The 26,961-nt window shown below is 43.1% G+C and overlaps 1 protein-coding gene across 2 annotated transcripts in view; it reads left to right on the forward strand.

Annotated features, from left to right (window-relative positions):
- ITGA9 (integrin subunit alpha 9) overlaps positions 1 to 26,961 on the forward strand; it is a 234,529-nt gene that overhangs the window by 24,621 nt on the left and 182,947 nt on the right. For both annotated transcript variants that reach the window (XM_087767376.1, XM_087767382.1), the window contains exons 5-14: positions 353 to 420; positions 2,743 to 2,872; positions 4,484 to 4,569; positions 7,186 to 7,254; positions 10,477 to 10,614; positions 12,788 to 12,893; positions 14,362 to 14,456; positions 17,371 to 17,461; positions 18,012 to 18,057; positions 21,030 to 21,184. In XM_087767376.1, the coding sequence (XP_087623502.1) occupies positions 353 to 420; positions 2,743 to 2,872; positions 4,484 to 4,569; positions 7,186 to 7,254; positions 10,477 to 10,614; positions 12,788 to 12,893; positions 14,362 to 14,456; positions 17,371 to 17,461; positions 18,012 to 18,057; positions 21,030 to 21,184 (984 nt within the window). The remainder of the gene's footprint in view (positions 1 to 352; positions 421 to 2,742; positions 2,873 to 4,483; positions 4,570 to 7,185; positions 7,255 to 10,476; positions 10,615 to 12,787; positions 12,894 to 14,361; positions 14,457 to 17,370; positions 17,462 to 18,011; positions 18,058 to 21,029; positions 21,185 to 26,961) is intronic.

Consider the following 26,961-nt stretch of genomic DNA (forward strand, 5'->3'; position numbering starts at 1 on the left):
CTTCCCTGCTGTGTGGATCTAGCTGCTGGAGGCAGGGGCATCTGCTGATGCACCTTTACCAGGGCGATGCTGCTGCTGTTATCATCACATTACTGTGATGTTGCTTGTTTAGCAGCTCCCTGGGCAGCACGCTGGATGTCCCCCCGCAGTTTCAGGCCCCTCGCTTTCCCCACAGTGTTGGTGAGGATGCTGCCATGGTGCACATTGGTGGCAGATCCATCAGTAAAACCTGAAAGCTCTCTGTGCTGGTGTCCCTTGAGGCTGCGCATACAGCAAGGCAGAGGGCTCAGGTGGAGAACGTGTGCCATGCCAGGGATGACTGCAGTTTGTTTTGTTCCCTTTTTCTATCCAGAGTACAAGAAGAAGTATGGGGAGGAGCATGGCTCGTGCCAGGCGGGGATTGCGGGCTTCTTCACCGAGGTGAGCAGGGTCACATGCACGGAAGGGATGGGGTTGGTGAGCGGCTCTCCTGCCACATGCCCCAGGAGGGGAGGCCGGAGCGCGGCTTGGACAGTGGGCTGAGCGCTGAGCTTGGTCCCTTCCTGCCAGCAAACACCCTCCTGCCTCATCTGGCCTCCTGGGTGCCTGCATCTTGCACAACGCCTGTCCAGTGGTTTGTATGTAGGCGTATGTGTCTCAAGGTCTGTGTGCAAGAATGAATGAATGAACTCTGGGGAACATCCTCAGGGAACATTTTTATTGTGTACATCCCAAAAAAATGCATAGAGATATTTCTGTGTCTAATGTTAACTCGTTACTTTAAGTGATGATTTAAAACAGTCCTCTCTGAACGGTTTTGTTTATGTATGTACATGTGGGTATATGTATCTATGTGAATATAAAAATATGCACATACATATACATACATAAGATAAACACTTTTTTTTAGGGTTCTGATTCAGTTCTTTATTTCAAAAAGATGGAGAAAAAAATAGCATGGTAAAATATATGCTCCAGAGCTGTTCTAAATACCAGACCGTATTCTTTCCTGGACAGAAGTCTATCAGCCATGTTTTAGTTATGTCAAGGATGAATTTTTTCCCTTATGTATGTATTGATATTTTTTTGTAATGTTTCAAGGTTGGGGGTTTTTTGTTTGTTTGGTTGGTTGGTTTTGAGGAAAAAAAAAGCTATTTCAATGTCAGGCTCCTTGTCACTGTGATGTCAAGTATATACTCACTTCTAATTACATATGTGCTGGTCTGCAGAATTTGTTGTCCAGGCTGATGTAAGCAGAATACAGGTGTCCTCTCTGAAATGGCAGAAGGTGATTTCTAAGTAAACTGTGATGGCAGGCGACATTGCCACAGTGGCACTGTCTGATAACTGGATGTTCAGCCAGCAGCAGCTGTTTCCTGGCTTGTCTGCTCTCTCCAGCCTGTTTCTGTTCCCATGCTTTAAATCCTCCTTTGCTACCCTAGTTCAAAAGATATCTTTGAACTTTCATTGCTGCAGCCCAATGGCAGCTCACTGAGCAGGAAACACAGATATATGGCTTTTTGGGTCAAACAGGCAAGCCCCTACCATATATTCAGCACTGCTGATGGTAGTCATTCCTGCTGGTAAATGATCCCTTGACCTCAAGGGCACAGCTCCTCCCAAGGAAAAAGCTGTTGCCAAGCATGTCCTGCTCTTTGGTTGGGTTTGCAATCTTGTCCCTGTAGTTTTACTAGGAAAATCCATTGTTTAACGTCTCCCCCCAACTGGAACTGCTCACTCAAAGGGATCCCAGGCATGGGAGTGTTTTCCCACAAGGATGGAGTGCACCCATGGCCTTGCACTGAATGGAGATGTGAAGCAAAGCAGCTGTCCTTGTGTCTCCTCCAGGGATGGAGAACTTACCTGGGCTTAATAGTTCCAAGGCTTCATTTGGTCCCTTGCTGGAGGTATTTAAAACCAGATCCAGGAGTAAGGTTTCCCTCCAAGGATACTGAATGCTTTGGGGCAACTTCTTCACAATCTCTCTTGCATGCAAATGTACCTTTGATTTTGATTCAAAAGCATTATCCATGAGCATCTACCTTTGGATGCTGGATCAAACTTTGCCCGATTTCTAGTCTTTTAAAATCCTGAATCATGTTGGGTGTGTGTAATGAACTATAGCCAGGTTGTTTCTTGAAGAGCGGAGTGTATCTGAGGACAGAGCAAGGCAAAATGTTCCAGCCGTGACATAACGCACACCCTGCTTGTTGAGTGCATGGCAGCTCTTTAGCTTCATAGCTGTAAAATCAAAATCCTTTGTGCTATATCCTTCATGATTGGTTGGTATAGCATGTCAGCCAGCATTGAGGCACAGTCTGTAGCTGAGTGGTAGGTCTGGATGGGCTGGGGCACTTCTGTCACTTGGTGGAGGTCTTCAGGTCTTCTAGAAGATGTTTGGGAAAGGCAGCAGGTGGAGAGAGATTTTTGGGAGGACTGTGTTAGCAGGGATAAGTTTGATGGTTAGTAAGGCTGAGGAAGGTCTTTTATTGAAGCGGCAGAACAGCTGAGCAGAAGTGGGTCATAAAAGGGGAGACTATGTGTCTAGGGTGTGTGCAGTGACCTCTGTGTTTGGGAAGAAGGATATTCTCTACATGCATGCAGAATGGAGATTGTTACAGATGGGCTTATAATTGGTGTTTTAAGTTAATATCCTGTCCCTTCTGCATTACTGTGTAAAGCATGAATTTTTGTCCAGTTTTGATTGTTGTTTATTTTTTTCCCCATCCTTTCCCCCACACCCTTCTGTTTTTCCTGTTGTAGGAGCTGGTCATCATGGGAGCACCAGGATCTTATTATTGGACAGGAACTGTGAAAGTACTGAATCTCACTGACAACACATATTACAAGCTGAACGATGATGCTGTAATAGCCAGGCGGTACACATACCTTGGTAAGCAGCTCTCTGGTGCTCGCTGTGAGAATGGATTAGTCTAACAACATATTTCAAGGCTTTAATGCTATAAAGTTGATACTGATTTTTTTTGGTGGTGTGGAGTATTTTTATGAAAAGTGTGAAAGGAAGAATGTCTGAATTAAAGGGTTACCTTCCTGGAAAGGAATATAAGCAAAGAAGCAGCCAGAATATTCCATTTTTGTTTGCTTGTTTTAAAAAAACTTTGCTATAATTTTTTTGACTAATATAGAAAATGCGTTTCGACTGAAAAGCAGGTTGGATGGTAGTGGGCCTCCTACATTCCTGCTTTTGCCCTGTGACAGACAAATTATTTGTCATTAGTGAGGCTGTGTGTCTGCTTACACCTGTCTTTAAAGTGGGTACAACACATAATTACAGAATGTATATTGCAGATACAAATTTATTTCAACAGAAATAGCACCATGTAAGTGAGTTGTTGGCAACAGAAGGAGGTTGCGAAAGGAGTGGCTATAGGTTTGAGTACATCTTTAACTCAGTTGGTTTTACTTGCTGTAAAACCAGCTCTAAAACCAGCTAATGTCCTGAATAAACTTAATTTAAAGGCTTCCACCTAATCTCTGGTGCCTAAGACTGTTGAGACTTAGGAGGCATTTCAAACAGTCAGTAGTTTGATATTGTTGGACTAAAGATTCTCACTGACTTCTCTTTTTCCCCTTAACCTTTAGTCTTTAAAAAAACACCACTTGGAAAATGCTGCTCGGCGATAGCTAAATGAGGAGTGTATATATACGTGTTTAAGGACATAAATAGGTTCTGCCACTGATAGACCTGAATTATAGTGTTTACCATGTAGACAAGAGTCTCATAATTTACAGCAGAAGAGCAAGGGAAATACAAGACAGCCTTAGAAGGAAAGCACTCTACTCTTCTTTAGTTATTATATATCATTTGAATATATCAAATAAGACTGAATCTTTGATCTCCTTCTTTCAAATACACTCTTTCTTTCTTTGATCTATCTTCCCATTTTTCTTCTTGCCTAAACAAAAATCTTTTTAAGCCATTAACTTCTTTGACCTCTTTGCCTACTGTCCTCTGCCTTCCCCGCCGACCAAAAAAGCACGTAAATTTCCAAGCCTTCCTGGGCAGTGATTTTAGCCAAAGGAGGATACTTCTGTCTGGTCGATGTGGGACTGTTGCTATCTGATGTGATACGTTGTCTGCAATGATGTGGTTTCTTTGCTCTGTTTGTGTGTGTCTGTTCCTGTTTTACCACTTCCCTTTTTGGACTTGTGGTTACCGAACTGCTCCCCATACCTGCTTCGTGTGTCCCTTGCCAAACTCCACACACACCTTCCTTCTCCCAGCTTTTGGAAGAGTATTGGAGGGCGTACTGTTGTTTCCCGCCTCCATGAGCTCTCGAGCTGAATATTGGCAGATCCTGGGCAGAACGGTTGCTGAACGCTAACAATGCGCAGCCCAAGAGGAGCGGTGAAACCCAATGAGCGTGATCCAGCTGGTTGACCCTGTTTCTCAGGCTCTTTCCTTCCGCAATGCTTTATTTATTTATTTATTTATTTATTTATTTCTGCTCTCCTCTCCCACCCCACCCCATCTCCTGCTCAGGATACGCGGTGACAGCAGGTCATTTTTCTCAGCCGGCTACCACGGACATTGTAGGAGGAGCTCCCCAGGATGGAGGCATCGGAAAGGTGCGGCTTTTTGTCAAACAATAATGTGGTCACATGCAACAAGGCAAAAAAAGTAATATCGATGCAGTTCCCACATGTCTGAGAAGCTAAGAGATTTTTGCCTATAGGGTAGTTTTGGAGCACTGTGCAGGGGAGAGGTGAGGTAGTTTGAAGTAATCGAATTTTCTCCACCTCTTCCTCCAGGTGCCTCACATCCCTCCTCCCTCACTTTCCTCTGTCTCCCACTGAATCCTTAAAAGAGTTGTTTTAACGTGACACTGGCAACATTTGTTTCACACTGCTTCTGTTTAGGATTTGTAACACATAGATATCACTTAAGCCTTGCCTGGAAATGAAAAAAACTTTGAGAAGAGAATTTGTCTTTTTTTCTTCATACATTTGAAAATGCTTCGCGTGTGGACTGTTCCGATATTTACTTCAAGGTAGCATCTCTAGTAGCATGAAATGCCATTTACTAGGTGATTCTGTGTCTCTTTTAAAACTTCTTAATATGCTGATGTTTAGTGGATTAGAATCTGGGTTTCTGCCAGCTGTACTTAAAAATCTTGGTGATAGGGTCTTGTGAAGCAAGAAAAAAAAAAAAGTGGTTTTCCTGTAGGCATACATATGTTTGATGTCCTGAAGATGTAAGCAAGTGAACGGCTAGATGGAGATGGCTGGAGAGTTAGGTGTGCCTGCTTGTTCCAGTATCGAGTACCTGGTTGCTATCAGGAGCAGGGTGAGGCTGAGCGCTGTGACCCCTATACAATTCTGAACTAAAGGTGGAGAAGTGGGAGTGGGGAGAGGGAGGGAAGGGATGTAAAGGATCTGCTTTTGCCCCTCTTCATTCAAAATCTGGTCCTTTCGGGGTCTGCTGCTACCATGTGCTTGAGCAGAGATGTCCTGCAGGCCCTCCCATTTTCCTCCCTCTGGCTCTCCTGCTGCATCAGTTGTAGCTGAGTCATAATAATGAGGAGTGAGACATCTCCATTACCAGCAACGCGGTCCCTTGGTTTAAGCAGATTATTTCTGACAGTAACAGTGTCCCCGGGGTAGCTGTGCAAATGAGGAAAATGGAAGAAAAGTAGAAGATGAACTTGGTACATATACCTGATCTGGCGTGACTGGGACATACGGTATATAGTAGCAGCGCAGTTGCTACTGAGAAGATGTATATGGGAAATTCATAGTTTCCTTATCCCAGGTAGTCTGTTATGGCTGCACCAATGCACCTTCCTTCCAACCTGTTTTCTCTGTGGAACAGATTCAATTTCTGTACAAGGAGGGAGGAAAAAACAGCTGCTAACATGAGATCCATGAGAAAGCAGCTGGCCCTGTAGTTTAAAGACTCTTGCTCTAGTTGCAAAAGCTCTCGTTATTCTCCGTTGGCATGGCACGTAGGTAGCAGGAATGCATGGCAAAGGGGCGGTAAGAGGTGTTGAGTACAGGACATTATGCTGAGCAGTCCCGTTGTGCTTTCCACACTCTCTAATAAGCTAATCCTTTCCACTTCCCGGATAGAAAGTGATTAGCATTGTCACACTCTTTTCACCGAAGGTAAAGCCAAGACACTTAATGAGACTGAGTCATTTCTCGACAATCACCAGCAGTGTTATTAGTAAGACCGGGTTTGGAGTCGCGACACCTGGCAACGTGCTCTCGCTGCTAAGCGTGCCACTGCAAGACCTGGGAAGTTCTTTATATCTAGAGCAATTCTCCACAGTAAATCCGTGCTGTGTTCTCAGCTGAAAACAACTTTGAACTCTGTCTCGCCACCTATTAATAACTCGCCACATATTCAACTATGTCAAGTGCTTGGCTCCGCCATGTGGCCTTGGAAGTAAGGGATCCTCTGTCCTGTAAAGTGCGTGAGCACCTGCTAGGAGGGAGCCTGACAAACGCTGGAGGAGTCTCAGATGCTGACTGAGCCAGCCTTTCTGTTGAAGAGAATCTCTTTCTACAAGCCATGTGTTTTAGGTCTTAAATTTTGGTGCAAGATCTGTTACTGAATCTACATCAATAGTATTAGCCCCGAGAGTTCTTGGTAGAACAGTTTCTCCTGTGCAAACGAGCAATGAATGGACTATGTTTGAATAGTTTTCTGATTTACAGATTGTTTCAGATAGAGATGGCACAAATGCCTTGGGTGGTCCAACTGGGATTTCTACTCTGACCTTTGCTAAAGCATTGTGAAGTTTGCAGTGCAGCACGTGCAGGCACATGTCCCTGAGAAGGGAAGGCTGGATAAGGGAAGGGGAGCAGGGTTATGCCTTCTCATCCCTTTGCCCCACTCATTTCCAGGCAGTCTCCAGATGCCACTTGTTTGAGAGTTGTAAAGTTCCTTTACTAGGTGCTTTTAAATACTCATATGTACACATACACACATGCGCACCAGAAGGTAGGCGACAAGATACTATTCAAGCATTTCTCATGAGATGAGGCCTGTGATTTATCATGGAGAACCCTATGTTTTGTCTTTTAAAAGAAGACTGAGCAATAAAGTGGCCATGAAATTGGATCTTAGTAATAGCCATGGCCATAATCGTGATTTAGATATTATTTAGAAAGCACCAATGCTGTACCATTATGTGCTTTGTAATTAGTATTGGTTAACTTTTTTCTTTTTTCACTTTTCAGGTTTATATTTTCCGAACAGACAGACGATCAGGCTCTCTAATCAAGATTTTTCAGGCTTCAGGAAAAAAGGTGAGCTTTTATGTACATGTGTTTTCTTTTAAGGGGTTGAGAAGGGGGAAATAATGGCAGGGTCATCTCTAAGTATCATTTTCATTCCACTGCTTCATGAGTTGTCAAGCAAATTCTTTTTCTTACCGTCCTCCCAGAAGAGCTAAACCTATTGTACAGACCAGCTGTATGCCCTTTCTCCTGTAGTGGTCATGACTGCAATGTCTGCTCAATGCTTATGTGACTGAAATTAAAGGTCTTACTCAAAGTTGTACTGGTGGTTCTCTTTAGCCTTACACAAACGTAGCAGCAGCTTCTGCTGTTGCCTTCTGAGACGTGGGACATGGGGCGCCAGGTGAGCCTAGACACAGAAATTTCCTCTTAGTCGATGTTACTGGGAGATGTGGGTAGCCTGGAGTTTAGTTTAATACACAAAGCTCCAGTCTGTTTTTCTGTGTCTTGCTGTGATGGGGGGATATTAGAGTTATGCTGTTTTGTGGAGGAGCAGCTTCGTTGCCTCAAGAGATGGTGATTTCTCTCTTCCCGCTATGAATCAGTCCTGCGTTTTGCTCTTAGGACTGCTATCTGAGAGCTTCCCCCCCCCCAAATTTAGTGAATGTTAGTGAGATCCAGCTCCCCTCTGTGCGATGTTGTGTTTGAGTGGGGAACAGCTTGTGTTCTTCACTGGGGGCTTGCTGGAGGTCTGTCACAGGGGAAGCAAAGTGGACAGTATATCTAACTATAGGTAACAACAAAAAGATGTATTCTGTGGGAATAATGCAGTGAGGAAACGATACCCCTTACCTGGGGTTGCCTGTATTCTCCTGGAAGGAGAGGAAATACCGAAGAAAAAGGTTACAGGTGGCTTCTGGCTGTAGGAAGACCTGCCACCCTCAGAAAGATCTAAAGTGTTTGACTGTATCATCAAATTGGGAGTGTTAGCATGTGGTTTGTTTTTTTTTTTCCCCGCCAACAAAAAAATATGGTTGCAGTCTTTAAAAACATGCCTGGAATAGGGGAAAACTGCAAGGATGTGTAGGTGGATGGTGTGACTTGCATTTTAGGGCCTCTCCAAAATTTTTCTTTCTCTGCACTAGCAGAATTGCAGACATCTTGAAAGGAAAAGACCTCCCAGTTCATCCAGGGCATCTCCTGTGTTTGATTGCTTCCTGTTCATTGCTTTCCATGTTGACTTTTAAATGTCCCTAAGGATGTGCTCCTGGAGAACTATTCCTCAGCCTAATAAACAGAGCTATCAGGAAGTTTTCAGGTCTCAGCCAAAACCTTTCCTTTTTCAATTTAATTGCATTATTCTTATATGTAACTTAACTAATCAAGTATTTACATCCTTCAGGTACTTCTAGGCTGTCATCTCCTCCTTCCCCATTAGCATGTCTTCTATAGATTCTCTAAAATCCAAATGAGAATTTTATTTTAAAGAGAAGGCTGTCCTAAATCACCCTTTCCTTGTTTTGTGATTGAAATATAGCCAGACGTGCTCGAAAATGAGCACTGCCTGGAAATGAGCTCTCACAAAATGCTGTGTCCTTCCCAGTGGTGTGCAAGTTCATTGCTCTGACATTCTTGTTAGACAGACGTTAAAAGCAGGCCAGTTTCTTCCTTCCCTTTTTTATTGCTGGAGGCTGAACTAGGAAATCAAATGCAGACAAGAAAAAAGAAAATGCAGTGCCTTGTTAGAAATGTTAAGTGTACAAACTTAAGGTTCTCACAGCACCATGAACTCACCCACGCTGCAGACGTACCATGTTGCAGTTAAGTAAATAATAGCCTTTCCCTGAAAACTGCCTGAATACATAGTGAAATGCTTTTCATAACTTCTGCTCCTTACCCATGAGAAATTAGTTTTAAAACCTTAGTGGATTAAAAAAAAAAAAACAAATAAAAAATCCACAAGGGAACTTAAGCTACAAAATAACTGGAATCAAATGATGTTTGAGGTCTGACCTTAAACCCACACAAACACAAAAATCTGAATTACAAACTGAAACTCTATCCTTAACTCACCCCACTATATATATTTAGCAGCTTTTAAATCTTATGGACTGCATAGAACAGAGTTGCTGCTGCCCATCTTCTAGCATGCCCAGTAGCTCTGGCTCGCGCATCTGAACTTATCAGGCATGGAAGGCAGTGGGTCAGAGATCTGCAATGAGGAATGTAAAAGCATACAAGAAATGTGACTCATTCTTTTTAACCTAAATAATTATTTCTGTAACCTCAATTTTTCCTACTATGTAAACAGCTCTCAATTTCCAATAAGAAGTGGTATCTTTCCAGTTTTCCTGTGGAAGTTGCTTTTAGTTTTGAGACTATGCTTTGTAGTTGGTCTCAAAGAGTATGCCTTGTGGTACCTTAGCAGAAGTGGATGAAATAAGGGTGGCACATCACTCTTGCTTTTGGATTCCTTTTTGTGTTTAAATGTGTTTTGAAATTCATGATGTGGGTGCTGGTTGGGAGATTGTTAGCATTTAGTGTTAATCCATATCAAAAATTATGTAATGAAATTAATGTATTTCTTAAATTTAAGCAATTAAGTTCTATCAAGCAATAATAACTGGAGATTGATAGTGGCTTAGGTTTTTTGTGTATCAACTGACAAGCTTTCATTGAAAGTCTTCTTTCTGTGTCAACTCACCTGCCTGTACATGAGAGGAAAGGCTATGATCAAAACCCACAACCAGTACCGCTATTTGAAGGTGACTAATACAAATAGAGCAGGGGAAGATAGTCCACAATCAAGAGGTAATCTTAGATGCCTCTTTTCATGGATACCCTACTTTTCTTTCTTTTCTTTATTTTTCTTTTCTTTATTTCTTTAAGGTATCCCCAGAAGATCTGTGGTACCCAACTTCAAGTCTGTTTAGGAAGCCTGGCACTGGGCATGAATAATCACTAGCCAGGTCTTGGTTTGGGAAACTTATTTCACCCCTTCCTGGTTTTAAGCATTTGACAAGTGAAAGCTAGTCTAAGAAAGCTCTTTAAGTGTCTCAATCATATCCCAGGGTATAAATTTTATTCTGTTGGTAAAACATCCAAGCTGATGCACTGTTATAGTAAAGTGTTTAATTCCTGCCAGAATTATCCCCTAAACTTTCTCTGTAGGAGTGCTTGTGAGTGATAAAGCAGCAAGTCATCATTTGAAATTAAAAAACACGCCTAAATGATTACCTCCTGTGTGTGGGCAGATACTGAATGCTTTGTTGTGACTCGGCTTGGTTACAGATGGGCTCTTACTTTGGCTCCTCCTTATGTGCAGTTGATCTGAACTCTGACGGGTTGTCAGACCTGCTGGTCGGAGCACCTATGTTTTCTGAGATCAGAGATGAAGGTCAAGTCACAGTCTATATCAACAGAGGAAACGTGAGTATGTACAGGAGATGACTTGGTAAGGGATTAGAGTGTGGGTCTGGGCAGGGTAACGCTAATGTCCTTCCAGCACTGCATGGTGAAACTCGATGTCTCAAATAGTGGGGGTCTGGATGTCTCTAGCAGAGCATGAAGTCATGGAAAACTCATCTGGTATCATGGTTTCCCAGACACCAGCCCACATTCATCACAGAACTGTGAATCTTTCAAGGAGGTCTGGGAAAGTTTCTGGTTTTATGTTGAAATTTGGTGATACTTGTGGCTTTACATGAATTTGATGCCAAAACCAAGTAAGAGTCAGCAGTTTTGACTGAGTTTCCTTTGTGTTTTGGGTGGTCACTAGGACCTACAAATGAGAACACAAATGTCTGGGGATTTAGGAGACCTTGTGAAGAGAAACCAGAGATTGAATTCATGTTGTCTTTACATCATGCCCCATATGTAGACTTTAGGGGAAGTTCTTATCAGCTGGTAGCAATGGATTTCACATGACCCCACGACAGTCTTGGAAAAGTCTGAACTTTCTTGCATTGGCAAAACAAGATCATTCTTAAGTTGTATTTATAGGAAAACAATGGTTGTTTATGTATTATTAAATATTTACTATTCAGGTCCCAAACCTGCTGTCGCAAAACACAAGTTGTTAAGGACTAAAATGAGATTGGTTTGCTTCATCAGTATTTTGTGAACTTTAATGTATGGAGTTTGTTTATCCTAGACTTAACATTCACCCGAAGTCCCATAGGCAGCGTTTGGGAGACTTCAGAATTGCTTTTGGTGTAATTTTATTTTCTATTATCACTCCTCCTTTAAATGAGCTTTACTTTTTCAGTTTGATCCACAGGCTGTCCTACTTCTTATATTGCAGTGTTGCTGCTGGGTCCTCAGGATAGGGTCCAGAATGCCAAGCAGATAATAGCCAACATTTTCTGCTCACAGTGAGAGTGTGCATGACTTAATTTTTATCTTTTATAAAATAGTCAAGAAGCTAGTAGGAGTTTCTTATACTCCTGCAGCAAGAATTACTTGCAGGAGCAATGGCTTGCAGGATTGTGGGTTTTATTTTGGGGTTTGGACATTTTAAACTCTCTTTCATTCTGGAAGCACCATTGCTTAAGAGGTCGTTGCAGCAGATCAGAGGAAACTGCATTATAATACCAGCATGCATAGTGATGCTAGATTTAATACGCTTATATTTTGCCCTTTCCTGTGAGGACTGCAAAGAAATGAGTCACACATACAGGCCTGCCTGTCTCCTCTCTGTTGTGTTTCAATTTCATTATGTGGGATTTTCTTAAAGTCAGCAACTCCCCGCAGCCAAGAAAAAGATTTTATTACATGTTCCAGAGGGCAGTTTACTCTCATTCACAAAGGAAGCAAAAACAAAACAGAACAACCCTTGAGGTGGGTACAGAGTTGGATTGCGTAACTAAATTTTGTTTTCTTGTGGAAATGTTCCTTTCCCCTTGAGGGAAGACTGCAAGAAACTGAAGCTTATGTATCTGACCAGAAAGTGGGTGGGCAAGAAATATCAGATCCATATAAGGCTTCTCATGGCATAGGAGTACAAAGCTACTTTATTCTGAACTTTCCTCTGTCTCTTTATTGCATTAAGTCTCTTTCCTTATTCTTCATTTCAGAAGGCTTTTTGGGGACTTTGCTTTAATCCTTCTGTCCAATACTTAAAAAGTTTTCAAATCCAATTGCCCAAATGTTCTTTGCTTAGGGGAAAATTCTCCTTAACTCACTGGGGTTTAGCTCAATGAGCCTGGACTGAGGATTTCACTCCTCGGTTGTAATCTGCCAGTATAGCCAGCTCTGGGCTGTTAGATTTTAGGCATCTGGAAACCTTCATGAGCTCACCAAGCCCTGTGACTGCATTTAGTTACATCACTGAGTTATCGTTTAGTTAATTTAGCATTTTAGTTATATCACTCAACGTGCTTCTCCCCTCCCCCCTTGAAACTAAAAGACAGAAGATGTTTAAAAAGCCCAAATAAATTATATTTTTGGTACCCAGGCGATCCATGTGCAGTGAGGGCGAGAGTCAGACTGCAGCCCTGCCCCAGGTGCTTCCCGCAGCACATGGGCAGCTCCCATGGGGAGGACTCGCCTCATCCAGGGCTCACACCATTTCCCTGACCCTGTCTTATTTCCTGCTTGCTAGGGAGTGCTGGAAGAGCAGCTCGTCCTGGACGGTGACGGCGCCTACAATGCGCACTTTGGGGAGAGCATGGCTGCCCTTGGCGACATCGATGACGATGGCTTCCCAGGTCGGTGCGATCTCCTCCTGGGCTGTTTCTCTGGAAGTGTCAGCGGGGCTGAGGGCACTGCTGGTCTCCTCCCATGGCTGGGTGCCACGTGGCATCCATTGCTCCTCCGGACCTGATCAGCACCTGGGCTCACGCTAAGGATAAATGTGCTTGCGTAGGATTTGTCTGCTAAAGCCTTTTGTAGCTCATTGTCCTTGATGCAGGTTTAGTCCGTGTCCACGCAACTCGCACTCCAGTCTCATTAACATTGCTTTGCTTTCCTTGCTGTTGCGTTTTCTTTTTCCCTGTACGGTTTATAAAAGGCTTTAGATACCCACACCCCGAACAAAGCAGAAACCTGTGTCTGACTTCTTTCTTCTTTCCCAATTCCTTACGTCTTCAAGCCTTTCCAGTTTTGTTGACATAATCATGTTTCTTATCATGAAGTGTAATTAAGAAGTAGCTTCTTACTCCTGATAGCATGTACTCTATGAATAATTTCTCTCCTTTGCTTTATTCTACCCCTGCTCCTTTCGTCGGCCACTCAGTGTGAGGCCCCATGCTGTGACAGCAATAGGTGAGAGCGAAGTGTTGATGCTGGCACCTTTTCTGCTCTGATTTCTGGCAGCGCAGATTAAGGACTCCTAAACAAAGGACGACTTACTTGGTGTGTGCCTGGATTTATTTCTTCCAGGCCACTCAGGGCACGGTATCCCATAAGCCTAACCCAGTCTCATTGTAGGTTGCCTTCACAAATGGTGGGCATGCTCTTCCTCTGCACTTGGACATGCATTTTTGTGTTCTTGCTGCTGCTTGTGGGTCAGGTGTGGTGATGGAGAGGCTGCAGTGAGTTGTATCAGTCCGTGGGTATGAAGCCATTGGGAAGAGTTTAATTTTAGCAGCTGTGTAGTCACTAGATCTGACTAGGAGAGGAGAATGGGAGGTGGGATCACTCTGCAGGAGTTTGCAGTTAAATTGGATCAAATATAATTTGAAAGTGCACCCTCAGGAGCCTTTTTTTTCTTCCTGCCCATCCATTTAATATACCCAGCCTCATTTTGGAGCCTTGGGTTTTCAAGCAACCTTAACGTAGTGCTACAATAAATGTTTTGCCAATGCTGTCTCGGTTCACAAAGCTGATGTTCCCCTAGGTTGGAGATTTTGATATGAAAGGATTCTAAATTAACTTTCTGAACATGGCTGCTGGTTAATAAACACACATTTTCATAACAAGCACATGTCTTTAATTAGGCACAACATAGCCACATGCATGTACAAATTCATATACATTTGTATATTTTTTTAAGTTTATCTTAACATGAGCTCTTCGTGAAATCAAACAAATTCCTTCTAGCCAGGTTCACAGGAGCTGCTGACCATCTTCGTCACGGGGAGCTATTTTCCTATGGATAGCTGGCTTCTAAAATTGGGAAAAAGTTGGATTAATGGAATCGATTGTGAAATGCTTATAATCTGTACTGTTTTACAGATGTTGCCATTGGAGCGCCTAAGGAGGATAACTACATAGGAGCAGTGTACATTTACCATGGGGACGCCAGTGGTATTGTACCTCAGTACTCTATGGTATGTGACACTATCGTTTATGATACCTCTTTGAAGTCACCTTCCCAGGGCCTGCAGAAATAAACCATACTTAGGGGGTCCCTTTATAGGTAGCCTCATCATAGCTCTGCATCCTTTTTTCAGTCCTGGTTTGAAGATGGCTTCTCCCAAATTTGTCCATATCTATGCTGTAGGGTAAGATTATGTTAGAAGATATTTTTCGCTGTATTTTGTTACAGTTATCAGCTGTAGCTTTCTTCTTGAAGCAAACAAACTCTCGGGGTTTGAATGTCAGTCTTTAGAGATAGTACTGCTGCAGAGGAGAGATGAAAACGCTGGAGAGGCTGAGCCCACAAATTATGGAGAGGCCAGTGGGGAGTTCGGAGGTTGCACTTTCTTCCTGCAGAAGCAGGCTTAGCGAGAAGGGAGAGGTACTAAGTTTTCTTTTGTGCCCTGCAAAAGCCTCTTTGCCCGTCTTGTTAGTCCTTTCCTTGCAATGTGACAATATATCACAAGGCCATTCTTGGGTGCCATTCCCCTGACCATTATTATGAAGTAAAATCTTGGCTGGGGTATGCTATAGCATCTTGTGCAGAGATGACACAGTGCAATATAGCTACTGTAGCCAGGCAGTAGAGAAGATAAATTTATGCTCATGCTGCCCAGCACGTGTCCCCTAGTCTCTGTCTAGCACATTTCTTTTTTCAGAGGGCCTGAATCTTCCCTCCCTCCGTGTGTTTCAAGTTCCGGTTGTTTTGTTTTGTTGCTGGGTGGGATCCTTCACAGTAAATCAGTTTAAGCAGAATTAATGAGTTTAGTGGCTATATTGGAGACTCTTCTAACAGACCACAGAAGTTTAGTCCTTCTTCCTTTTACCATGTATATGCCATGTGCTGCTTTTTAGAAAAAAGGAAGTTAAATGACTCTTTATGGATACTTCTAAAATGCACTGTGTGGCATGTGGAGAAGTCTGGCCATTTCTTGCTGAGAGCCACTGGTTGGGAAGTTTTTCTCTGGCTGTTGAAAAGCCTTGAGCTTTCCAGCTCTTGCTGAAAAGGATCAGATTTTTTTTTTTATCATTCATGAGATAATTTAACATTTTTGAAAGAGGCCAGGTCAGCAGGGTGGGAAGCAAAATATCCTGCTTGTGATCTCTCATTCCCCATCGGAGCAAGGCCAGCAGACATGGCACGTGCCTCTCTGCTTGGGCAGTGGGACAAAGCCTGGCTCAAGAGGGTGGCAGGGTACCGTGGTTGTCGACTCTTGATGCCATTCCTATCGTTGTCCCATGTCCTGAGGCAGCCGAGGGGGCACCACTTATAGGCATTACCTCTGTGCCATTTCCCAGTGTCTGCTGCAGGGCACCAGGCACACCACCAGTTCATCTCCCACATGCAACCAAAAACCAAAACCAAAAAAGTTGTGTAACAACTTCAGCTCTTAACCTACCTGCCCTGGTTTTGAACCCAGAGGTGAAAGACTTTTTGTATCTTATTACTATACCCCTGAGCCATCTTAATGCCCTGGATTTCCTTTTTTAAATAAGCTGGGGGGGGAGGGGCCTGCAGGGTATATGTTTTCACCCTTTTCATTTTGTTAGCTTCCCCCCCCCCCATTTAAATTGCTGATCGGTGTTGTTCCCTCACGTCCCTTCAGCAGCTTAATTGGCTTTGTGACCTGCTGTTTTCATTCATGGCACTTAAAAGCAGAGCAGCGTTATACCTCTGCCTTCTAGGCTGTAATAGCCTGCAGATGTCTGCTGAGATGTTTGCAGTCGGGATTTACCACCCTAACTGGGACCCCCCCAAAGATGTGATGCAAGTGTAATGTGGGGAGGAAGTTGCTTCCAGTTGTCTTAATCTTATCTGCCCACGAGTAGGAAGAGGAGATTTGTACACAGTGGAGCATGGGTTTCCCTTTAAACTGGCTGTCAGGACTGCAGGATATCTTTCTTCCCCTCAACTTGTCTTTTTTTCCATGAATTTCCTGTCTGACCTTTTGTCCAGTATTATGTCCTTTTATGGGAGGGCCAGGAAAAGCTGGTCTCATGTCACAAGCTGTGAAGCACCACCAACAGCCTCAAAATTATTTTGTGGGATAGGTTTCCTCTGTCTGTAACTTCTACAGTCAGATGTTAGTTTGAGTTCATGTCTTGCATTGGTGGCCCAGCACAAGGAATGAGAGCTGGGAGACATCTGATTGTCTTAGAAAATGAGATTTTGATATATTAATTTGCTTCAGACAAAGGCATTTACAATTCAAACCGTTTAGAGAAAGTTTTTGTGTTAGTAATTAAAAAAAAAAAAAAGCTATGTTAGAAGTTAATTAATCTTTGCATTGGGGAGACAGAAATGAGATACAGCTTCCAAACTGACACAAAAATACTGCAAAATAGCTGATGGAAACCAGAATTTCCAAGTGGGATGAAAATTAATCATTTTGACTTTGAGTATGCTGGCAAACTTTGTGAAAAGGAGTGGTTGTGGAGGATTTTCTGTTTCAATTAATCATTAATTTTGTTAAGATGCCGCTTAAAACTCTTATTTACAGAAATAAAGGTAATAAAAAAATCTCTAGGGTGCAGTTAAATTTCCTTCCCACGCCCCCCTCTCCACCCAAGAAATCTGTTTGATGTGTTCTTTATTTCGCTTGGGTCTGCACGAGGGTTGTAACGCAGGTGTGTTTTTTAACCCAAGTCAACACTGGCCTCCTCCTAGTCCAGAGCAGAAGGGCTTCCTGCAGTCAGCAGCCTTCCTGCTCAGGGCTGCGTGGGTGAAGTGTGAGCCTGCAGATGTGCGGCACTCCCAGCCCACGGAAAAGAGCCCCAGTGACCATGAAAATCAGGCCTGAAGGGTTTTTTTGTTGGTTTTTTTTTTTTTTTTTAGAGGATTCTTTGTGTCACTGACTGATTTCACTCGTGTGTTTTCTGCTGCAGAAGCTGTCTGGGCAAACAATAAACCCGACGCTGCAGATGTTTGGCCAGTCCATATCAGGGGGAGTCGATATGGATGGCAATGGTTATCCAGGTATGTCTGCTACTCTGGCAGTGAGAACACTGGGGAAATGCAGCAGCAGGCTGAGAAAACAGCAGAGCTGGTTGTTTCCAGGTTGCTGGTTCCTGCGATTGCAGGAGGCCGATGAAGCTGAGCATTTTCTTCTCTGTTCCCTCTGTTATTCGAAGCTCCTGATAAGAATTTGAGCCAATTGCTTGATTCGGGTGTTTGGGAAGTCATGACAAAGGATTGAGATATTAAAGCAGAGGATTTCAGTATCTGGCCAAGGTTGTAAGTTGCCTGGAAGCTGCCCAGTCATGATGACAATCTTAAAAAAAAAAATGTAGACAATAACATAATAGTAATAATAAAAACCAAGCAATGAAGTAGAAGTGAAGTAACATCACAGGCATAATCCTTCAGTTACAATACTTATGACATAATGTTATCTGAAGGGACCAGCTGTCTGATTTAAGTCAGAAAAATGGGTTTTTTAGATATATGCTCCATAATTTACCAGCTGACTTGAGAGAACTGAATTCTGTGCCTCCTTTTAACTGTCTCAACGTTACAAAAATTTCAGATATGACTGTTGGAGCCTTCTTATCAGACAATGTGGTACTTCTGAGGTGAGATCCATGTCTTTTTCATCTGCTGCTGTCTTCTTTTTGTGTCTGTTTTCTATTTATATCTTATGTGGTCTAAGTCCTCCACCACTCCGATTTTCTCCCTAGTTTATTGTGGTCAGAAGAAGCAAGCTGGATTGCTTTTTAAGCAGAACCTTAGACATGGATAGTGTCAAAGAATGCACAATCTATTTTAAACAGCATAGATGACAATACGTAGGACTCCCAGGGCTACGAACAAAACAAAGGGTTATAGCCAGAAGGAGATGTGTTGCGTCTTAGTGCCTTTTTAGAAAGGTTGCTCTGAATTTGTGAGAAGGCTTTTTTATTGTTCTTACATTTGCATAAAGTAAATAAATTATGATTTAAGGGAACGCACTTGAACAAAAAGCCAGCTGTGTATGATGCCAGGATGTAATTTTGCAAGTTATAATGCGACGCAGAATGAAATAAGAGTCTTCAGGGAAATGAATATGGAGACGTTTGCAATGCACACAGGATTTGGGCTGCTGTTTCGAGTGTATGAATTAAATGCAATTTCTTGTTTCATCTGATGGAGAGAGGTGTGACAGCTTGGTCCACCAAATTATGCTGGTGGAGAGTCAGAGTAAGAGTGGGCTTGAGATGCACAGACCTGGGGAAGAGAATGGGAACTTAGAATTTTGCCAGTAGCTCTGTTGTTACACTTGTTAATATTTAATAGAAGAATCCTGTCAGTACCTAGAAGTCATTAGAAGTAGTCACTAGAGACTCCTGCATCTTAATGGAAGATACAGGGATGTGGTGAGACTGGCGAGACAAATGGTGGAGCTGCAGAACGGACATGCCAGCCTGCTTCCTGTTCAAGGCAGGAAAAACTTGGCTCTGTTTCCAATTGAATCAGTTAAACAAAAGAAAAAGAAAAAGGAGATGGAGGAAGAAATGCTCTTGATGATCAGCATGGCAGGTAGTCCAGTCTTCAGAGGAGTTTTCTGTTTCTTCATCATGCACACAGAGGAAGCCAATTGCTGCTTCTGTGAAAAGGTGTGCCATGCCCCAGGTGGGATCTTGCAGCCCCGCATCTCTGAAACCGCTAGAAAGAAAACTGTGCATTTTTCTCCTGCATTGTTGTTACTTGCAGGGCAGGGAAGGGCAATCTGAAAGGCTTGCTGTGATGTTTAAAACAACATACGTTGTAGCAGCGTGGTGACCTCTGTCCACGCGTTCAGTCACTGCCTGTGCATTTCAGAGGAGATTAACACATTACCGGCTGACTTTGTGGGCAGCCTGATTAATTGCTGCTACTGCCAATTTACAGCATGTCCCTCTTGCTATTTAGATTCAGATTAGGATAAAGAAATCAGCTTTTTTTGTCCCCTTCACCCCTCCAGAAGCCTTTGTGAAGTCCTTTGGCCAAAACCAACAAATGTTTTGCCAAGTGATATTAAAGGCTTTGGTGGAAGCTGCGGCGACTTGGGGCAGATCGTCATTGCTGTATTGCTGGTGTGTGTGTATGGCTGTTTGACAGATGCATTGTTTTTTTTTTTCCCCCCAGTGAATAACCAAGTGAGCTAACGTTAAGGAAAAATCACACAGTTCATCGTGGCTGGAGAAATATTTTTTTTCTAGGAGAAATATTTTTCTAGATCAATTATAACATTTACTCTTTTATGTTTCCTCAATCATTTGGAAGGAGTTTTTTTCCAAGGTGTGAAATGATCCTAGGAAGCTCACTCTTTTTCCTCCTTTTTCCCCCATTACTGTATATATTTCTAGGGTTAGCATTTATCTTCCTCCTCCATCTCAAAAGTCAAACTTGCACTATTATTTCAGGCTGTGGTAAAAGAGTCTGAGCAGCTGTCTCGGAGATTGATGTGAAGCTTGTTCCGGTCGATATGAATTAGGTGTAACCACAATCCCCTCTCTCTTCTCCCCGCTCTCTCCCGCCTCTAAATTAAGTGGCTTGTGGAGTGAGAGTCCTGAAGTGGTTTGCTTATGTGGTCTGGCCTTGCATGGCTGCTGGGACTACCTTAGAAGTCAAGTGCTGGTTGCTGCACTTTTTTTTTTACTACTAGAGTTAGTTTTGGAAGAACATGTTTATGTTGAACATGTACAGAATTGAAACCATGAAGAATAACACTCAGTGAATTTTTGGGCTGAAGTCCTGTGCTGGGGATGGCTCAGGAGAGCCTGGGTTTCTGGGCTGCTTTTCCCAACCAAGCTGGCGAGGTTTACTTGTGTGAGAGAGGAGACCCACCCGGACCCTGACGGCACTCGGCTTGCTCTGAGATTCTGGCCGAGATCTTCTTCAGCTGGGAACAGTTGTAGTGATAACCCAGTGCCGGAGTTGCAAGGGTAGAAAGCTTTCGTTCACAGTGCACCAGGTAACTCCTGAAACAGAGTTCAGCACTGTGCAAAGAGTATTCAATCCTTACCACTTGCCGGGGGGGAATTAGCCAAATGTTCCCTTCTTCAGAAAACATGAGTGTAGTGTCTCTTGTCCCTCTTATACTGTCAGAAAAATTACGTCTGAATCCATCTCCTAGCCCTGTGCTCCCTCCTTGACTCTCAGGTCACAAATTTGACTGTAGACCATTCTCTGGAAACCTAAGGTCTCTGCCTACCTGTTCCTGACCATCCAGGCTGCTTCATAAGCAGTCTTACTTGCATGAGCTTGTTGTCCTTGGTTGCCGTTGTGCTAATTTTGTTATCCTCTTCAGTCATCAGGAAGGTTTTGCTGGAGATGATTATTGTTATATATTATCAGTTTCCCCAGCTGCCTGCCTGCATCTGTATATGAGCACTGAACTTCAAGTCAATGCTATAGTTTTCATTCAGACACTAGTAGTCTTTGCCAGCTAGGTCAAGTGCTAATTTATCTTACAGTCTCTTATTTTTCATGTCTGCTTGAAATTGTGCTGTTTACCAAATTTACTTTATTTTCCTTTGGCTGAGAACTTCCCTCTGAATGATTCCACTTCTCTGTTGATCTCTAGATCCAGGCCTGTCATTACCATGGACATCTCCATTTTCCTGCCCGCATCCATCAATATCACAGCTCCTCAGTGCCATGATGGCTTGCAGCCAGTGAACTGCCTCAATGTCACAGCATGCTTTCGCTTCAGTGGCAAGCGTGTTCCTGGAGAAATAGGTAAGGTACCTGCACCAGCCCTGGTGAGGGGCACGCTAGCCAGTTGACCTGGAGTTGGCTCCCTTTGCAGTCAGTAAGAGAGCTTTTCTGTGGAATAAGTTGTTTTGAGGTGAGCTGGGTTCTACAATTCCAGAAAGTTGGAGGCTCCCTGGGAACTTTCTTGGGCATGTTTTTACCTTCTGATGAGGCTGATGTAATACTGGGACAGTTTCTTCCTCAGTGAAAGGAGGGAAATGTGTCCTTGGGCTTAATGCAAGGACAGAGAACACAAAAGCAGTTGATGATTTGTAAGATCATATTCCCTGTTTACCTCTTGATAACACATTTCTGTATCCATGTCCTCTATCAATGTTATCAGAAAGCAGGTGTGATTTGCTCTGAATTAATAGTTTTTGAAAGTCTACAAGGAGCTCTCAAAATAGAGCCCTATAAATCTGAATTCTTACCAGACGTGAGCAAATCCTTTTCTGTGCATCAGTTCACCTGTCTGTAAAATTATTATAAATAGCCCAATATTTTACTCAGGGCAGGAATATCTTCCAGGTTAGTCAGTCTCTGTAAAACACATGGAGTTTCTCAGGTGAATGGAATTGTGTAAGGTGTGTAATTGTGCAAGCCTCTACATCTTGGCTGCATTAAAATATTACTTACATCTTTTACATCCCAATGTTTAGAAGTCTTAGATATTGTGTGAAGTGGTATGGGATAGATACAGCATTTCTAAATATTGTAAGGTCTGTGTTTGTTTAGTTCAGCCACGATGTTTTACCTTCGCCATGCTTTAGGAATGGCAGAGGACTCGCAGTGTGCTGTTCTGGGAAGACAGCCTCACAGCGTGCTGCGTCTCTGCAGTGGGTCTAGTGAGGAGCTGGGGGAAGCAGTGCCTCCTCCTGCTCTGTGCCCCAGCCTTGCTGAGCTGCTAATCAAGAAGGGTGAGAGTTCCATCTGTGCATCCCAGTATGCAGAGCCTGCTGTGGTATTTGGATTTTAAATGAATTGGGGAAGAAGGCGGCTTCTTGCTACTTCTCCTACCATTCACATGGAGTGAGAACTACAAGCTGCTTGTTGAAGGTGCTCTCTGCAGCTTGTCACTTTGTCACCTGAACAGCTCAAAAAAAGTGGAGTTACTAAATTTAAGATTCCTCTGGATTCTAACATATTGGTGCAACCGAGACTTCAGTTTCTGTTTTTGCACTTTTTCATTCCCTGTAAATGATGACTCTCAGCAGACAAATACATGCCTTGATAAAGTATTTTTTGTACTGCCTACTACTCTGTCAGTTAAGAAAACACTTATCTCCAAGTGCTCCAGGGGTGTTAATTCCTTTCTGAAAATCACTGAATAGATTTTCTGAATATCTAGGTTTTCTTATGTTCCTGGGGGTACTGTTTGAAATGTTTGCTTTAATTTCGTACCTCTGGACCTGTGGCTAAGAAGTGAGCTGCCTTTCTTTGCAATCTAAATATCTGTTCCCCTTGTTTGCAAAAGACCTATTTTCTTCCTTCATCATGTCTTGTAAGAGCCATTTGAATTCCTCTCTGTTGTCATACAAACTATACTCCCAATGATTTATTGTGGTGAAAGCACATGTGCATCTTCTTTGGCGAGTAACATTCATCTCATTACAAGGAATTTTTTTACTATTAAGTAGATGATTATAAAACTTCCAACCATTGTCCTTTTATACAATGCTTCTAGCAAAGTGATTTGTCTTGAAAACATTGCAGCCAGAACTATCTGACTGTATAAAACCACTTGGGGATATGATTTGGATAAAATATCTCAAATAAACTTTCAGTTTGTAATCTTAACAGTCAGGCCATTTTAATTATGTTGCAGTTGAAGAGCATCAATTAACAAAGGGTGGAACAATTCATGGAAATATTGCAACGGTTCCTCTCCTGCATGGTTAAATGTGGGGGAAAAAATAGAATATGCCTGTAAGTACATTGTTGTCCAGTTCAGACTCTGAAAGGCATATGGAGGTGTTGAAATGCTATGTCAAAGTTTTGTGGCTAAAAGTGTAGGGATCGTCTCATCTTCAGATGTCTGGGGGCAGTCTGTTAAGTCAGACGATGAGAACACAGTGCTGCCTGGGAACACTGCTCCCCTAAGGCTTGTCAGCATGGATGCCCAAGACTGCTGCTTACTGGTGAAAAGCTGGGCGTTGCTCTTGCTTTTGGACAGCTGAAGTTGGTCACCTACTACACGATGTTTAGAAAATCAAGCTGAACATGCAGGCAGCATTCTTCTGTGGCAAATGGTTGTCTTCAATGCTTATTTGAATGTGTGGTTATTTTGTTAACTGGCATGTGAAGGAAAGTTGTCTTCCTCTAGCACTTGCATGTAAACTTTCCCCAGCCTCCTTTTTTTGTTCTTCTTCTAGTGGATACTGCTGGTCATGTAACAGCTATCTGAGGATCTGTGTTTATTGATGCTGCCAGTGACAGTATAATTCCCATCCATTTTGTGGATACTGTTTGCAGGCTACGGTCTTCAGAAGTATAAATTTATTGCTGAAATGGTTTTGTCTGAACAAAGAGCCATGCCCAAGTGTAGCATGTGCTCTGCGCTGTGTGCCAGGCATTGTCTGACCCTTCGCTCTGCCTCCGTGCTTGCTGGAGAGCTGAGCGTCTAGTCGTACGCCCACCAACAAAGACAGCCTCTGGTACATCTTGGATGCGTGAGAAATGTGGCATTTTAAGTTTTCACTCTTTCACTTTGGAATCTCACTCAGGCTGTTCCTCCCTCCCTTGACATTGCTTTGTCTCTCCTGGGGTCTCTGTATCTGCGGGAAAGGTAGGGATGAGAGAAAGGCGTTTCCTAGCCTGGATGAGCAGACTTCATCCTGTTCAGACCATGCACTTCTGGGTGACCAGAACAAGAAAACAGAGGCTGCTGGCATGTCTGTGCATCAAGCGCTGCTTCTGCATTCGTCCCCACAGACAAATGGAAATGAACTTGTGCCCACAGTCTGGATAATTTCCTCAACAACAACAGCAACAATAATAGTAATAGTAGTGCCACTGTAAGAATTAGGTGAATTTTAAGTGGCTGTGAAATGAAGAGTTTTGGGTATTTGGCTTAGAGTTAGGCAGATGCTGTAGAAACGTCTTCAAAGTTTCTCTTGTACTGTTCACTTCAGGTGTGCATTGCTTGTGTGTTGATCCATTTCTAGGGTAGTCTTCATGTCCCAAATACTGTTGCCTGAAAGACTGGTGTGAGATTTAGTGTGGGATAATAGATTGCTTGACATTTTCACTCTGTCTGGATACATTTCTAGGACTGAAGAAACATGCCTGATCCAAAACTTGACAAAAGCGGACACTCCTCTTCTTACCTGTATCCTGCTGTAGTTTGGTGCAGGAGTATTATTTCTGTCTGGCTCTCATTTTTCCAGTCTGCTTGGATGCAGGCCTAAGACAGCGCTACCCTCTGAATGCCTGAGAAGCAGGGATGCTGTAGGGATGTTCTGTTCAGTGTATGCCCAGAGCAGTGAGGACGGCTCCCTACTTGGAAGCTAGGGATAACACTATGAGAAAGGCTTTGAAACAAAGTTTGAAGTAAGGGAAGAGGAAAGCTTTTTGGGAGAGGATGGAAGGAATGTCCTATGTATGTTGTCATTTGCTACAACAATTTTTTTTAATACTTTCGTTACTTAAGAATTTTCTCTGCAAGCAAAGTTAGTGAGTCATTTTCTCCTCATAATTACTGGTAGAGGAGGCAAAGAAACACATTCCTCTTCCAATAGCTTTTTGTTATTATTTAGTAAGTTCTTCATTTTCTCCATGTGGTGCTTCCCCTCCCTCCCCTGTGAATGAGTACTATAGTTAGTAGTTTAACAAGCACTTACAGATGTATGCTGAGCATTTTGCCGTCTGCTTTTTGTGTGCTGTAGCATCATCTGAGTGGGCGACAAAGGGATGCACCGGGTGGCTCGGGGTGTGTAACCCCTCCATTAGCACAGCCAGCTGCTATTCCCGTTTTAGCTCATGGGATACCGCTGCCCGATTTCAATCCTTCCTCACTCCTCTCTGCTTCAGGGCTGCCTTCAGCCCTGTGAGGGGATGACTCTTGCATCATGAGTACATATGTGCCACTTAGGATGAAAATCCATTATAAAATGGCTTTACTTGGTTTGTCTGTTATTGGCCGGAGTAACTCGCCTGGTCTGCTGGCTGGCGGTCCTCTTGCAGGTATGACCATAACAGGTATGACCTCAGGTATGAGCTGTTATCAAAGCTTTTAGGCATTTAACTTTAGTTATGGAAAAGGAATAGTCATTAGAAAAATCAAGCCCTTCATCTGAGCTCATCAAATCCATGCCAGAGTTTTATTTTGATTGTGTGAAGTTGGGTGGGCAGATCCCCAGAAACATTTCTAACCAGATGTGCTTAAAGCTGCTGGACAAATATGTGAAGGCGATACCTGCAAGAGTTAATTTGCTAGAGAAAACTTGCCTCCTGATCTCCTACTGGAGTGAGCAGGAGGAACTTACACCACCAGCAGTTCTAAGTGAGGCTGATTATCTCTCCACCCTGGCTGCTTTTTGAAAGCAACGAAGCTGGGGAGGGGAAAAAAAAAAAACCTTACTCATGATATTTCAGTTTTTCCACTGATGTGACATCATTGGATGTAACATAGAAACAAGTTGTCAAAATAAAGGGGAGATGGAGGGCGGGGAGGACGGGAACTGTGCTTCTTGATTGAAAACATCCACTGCCGTTTCAGAGAGACGGTAGCTGGGATTGCTTTGCTCAGAGGCCTGGTATGGGGCTCACATTGGGATGCGTCTCTGCGCCTGCAGCGAGGAATTGTTTTATCGGTAATATGTCGCGCTTCCTTCGGAGAGCCTCAGAGCCTCCTCAGGCGCCCCTGCAAGCTCTGCAGCCCTGCCTTCCTTTGGTGCTCCTCCTTTGAATAGGGCTGCATCTCCCCACGGGGCTTTTTGCCTCTGCCTACACAGAGCCTGGTTTTGCTAATGGATTTTCTTGTCTTTATTCTTGGGTCGCCAGTGCAGATCTCAGCATGCGTGCGTGCGTGTGAGGTCTTGAAAGCGGACGGGAGATGATTGGGGATGGGTGTGGGATGTGCACACTTTAAAAAAGAAAAAAAACGTTAAGAAAGAGGCTGCTGGGATTTTAAACAGGCTAAACCCTGTGTTTCTGTTTAGGTGGTGCTCTTTAGTGGGACTGAGCAAACACCACTTCAGTGAGAGTTTTTTGTGCTGAGCTTGTCAGAGTTTGAAACACTTTTAAGGCATTATTCTTCTAAGCAAGTTATTCTGTAAAAAGCTAGCAAAAAAAGTTCAGGTGGAGCCCTGTGATGGTAGTTAGGCTGGTTCCTCAGCTGTGGCTTTTCTTACTACCTAGGGTACGTCTCTGGTTGCTTTGCATGAACTTGTGAGTGAGCATTTCATCAGAACGCAACACACTGCAAATGGAAGTGAGGTCAGTTTGAATGATGGGAGTTATGAATGTTCACAGAGACTTTTGCACCAAGTTTTACAATATCATTAAATAAACTCTTCAAAGTAGTGAAATTTTGGTGGAGAAACAATTGGAGGTGATAGCATTGGCAGCAGTGTTAATTTAGAGAGATTAGGATTTTCATAGATTTAAAAAACCCCAGCACCACAAAACCAAATAAAAACACGCCAAAACCCAGCAAAGACCCTGGGCTGAAATTTGACATAGAAGACATCAGTCCAGGAATGTGTTACATTTACATTGATTGTTTATAAAATTCTGGCTTAAAGAAAAGTTTACGTTTATGG

The sequence above is a fragment of the Nipponia nippon genome, unplaced genomic scaffold (genome assembly GCF_047370975.1).
Source record: "Nipponia nippon isolate SJK-2023a ecotype South Korea unplaced genomic scaffold, ASM4737097v1 scaffold_1, whole genome shotgun sequence".
Lineage (NCBI taxonomy): Eukaryota > Metazoa > Chordata > Aves > Pelecaniformes > Threskiornithidae > Nipponia > Nipponia nippon.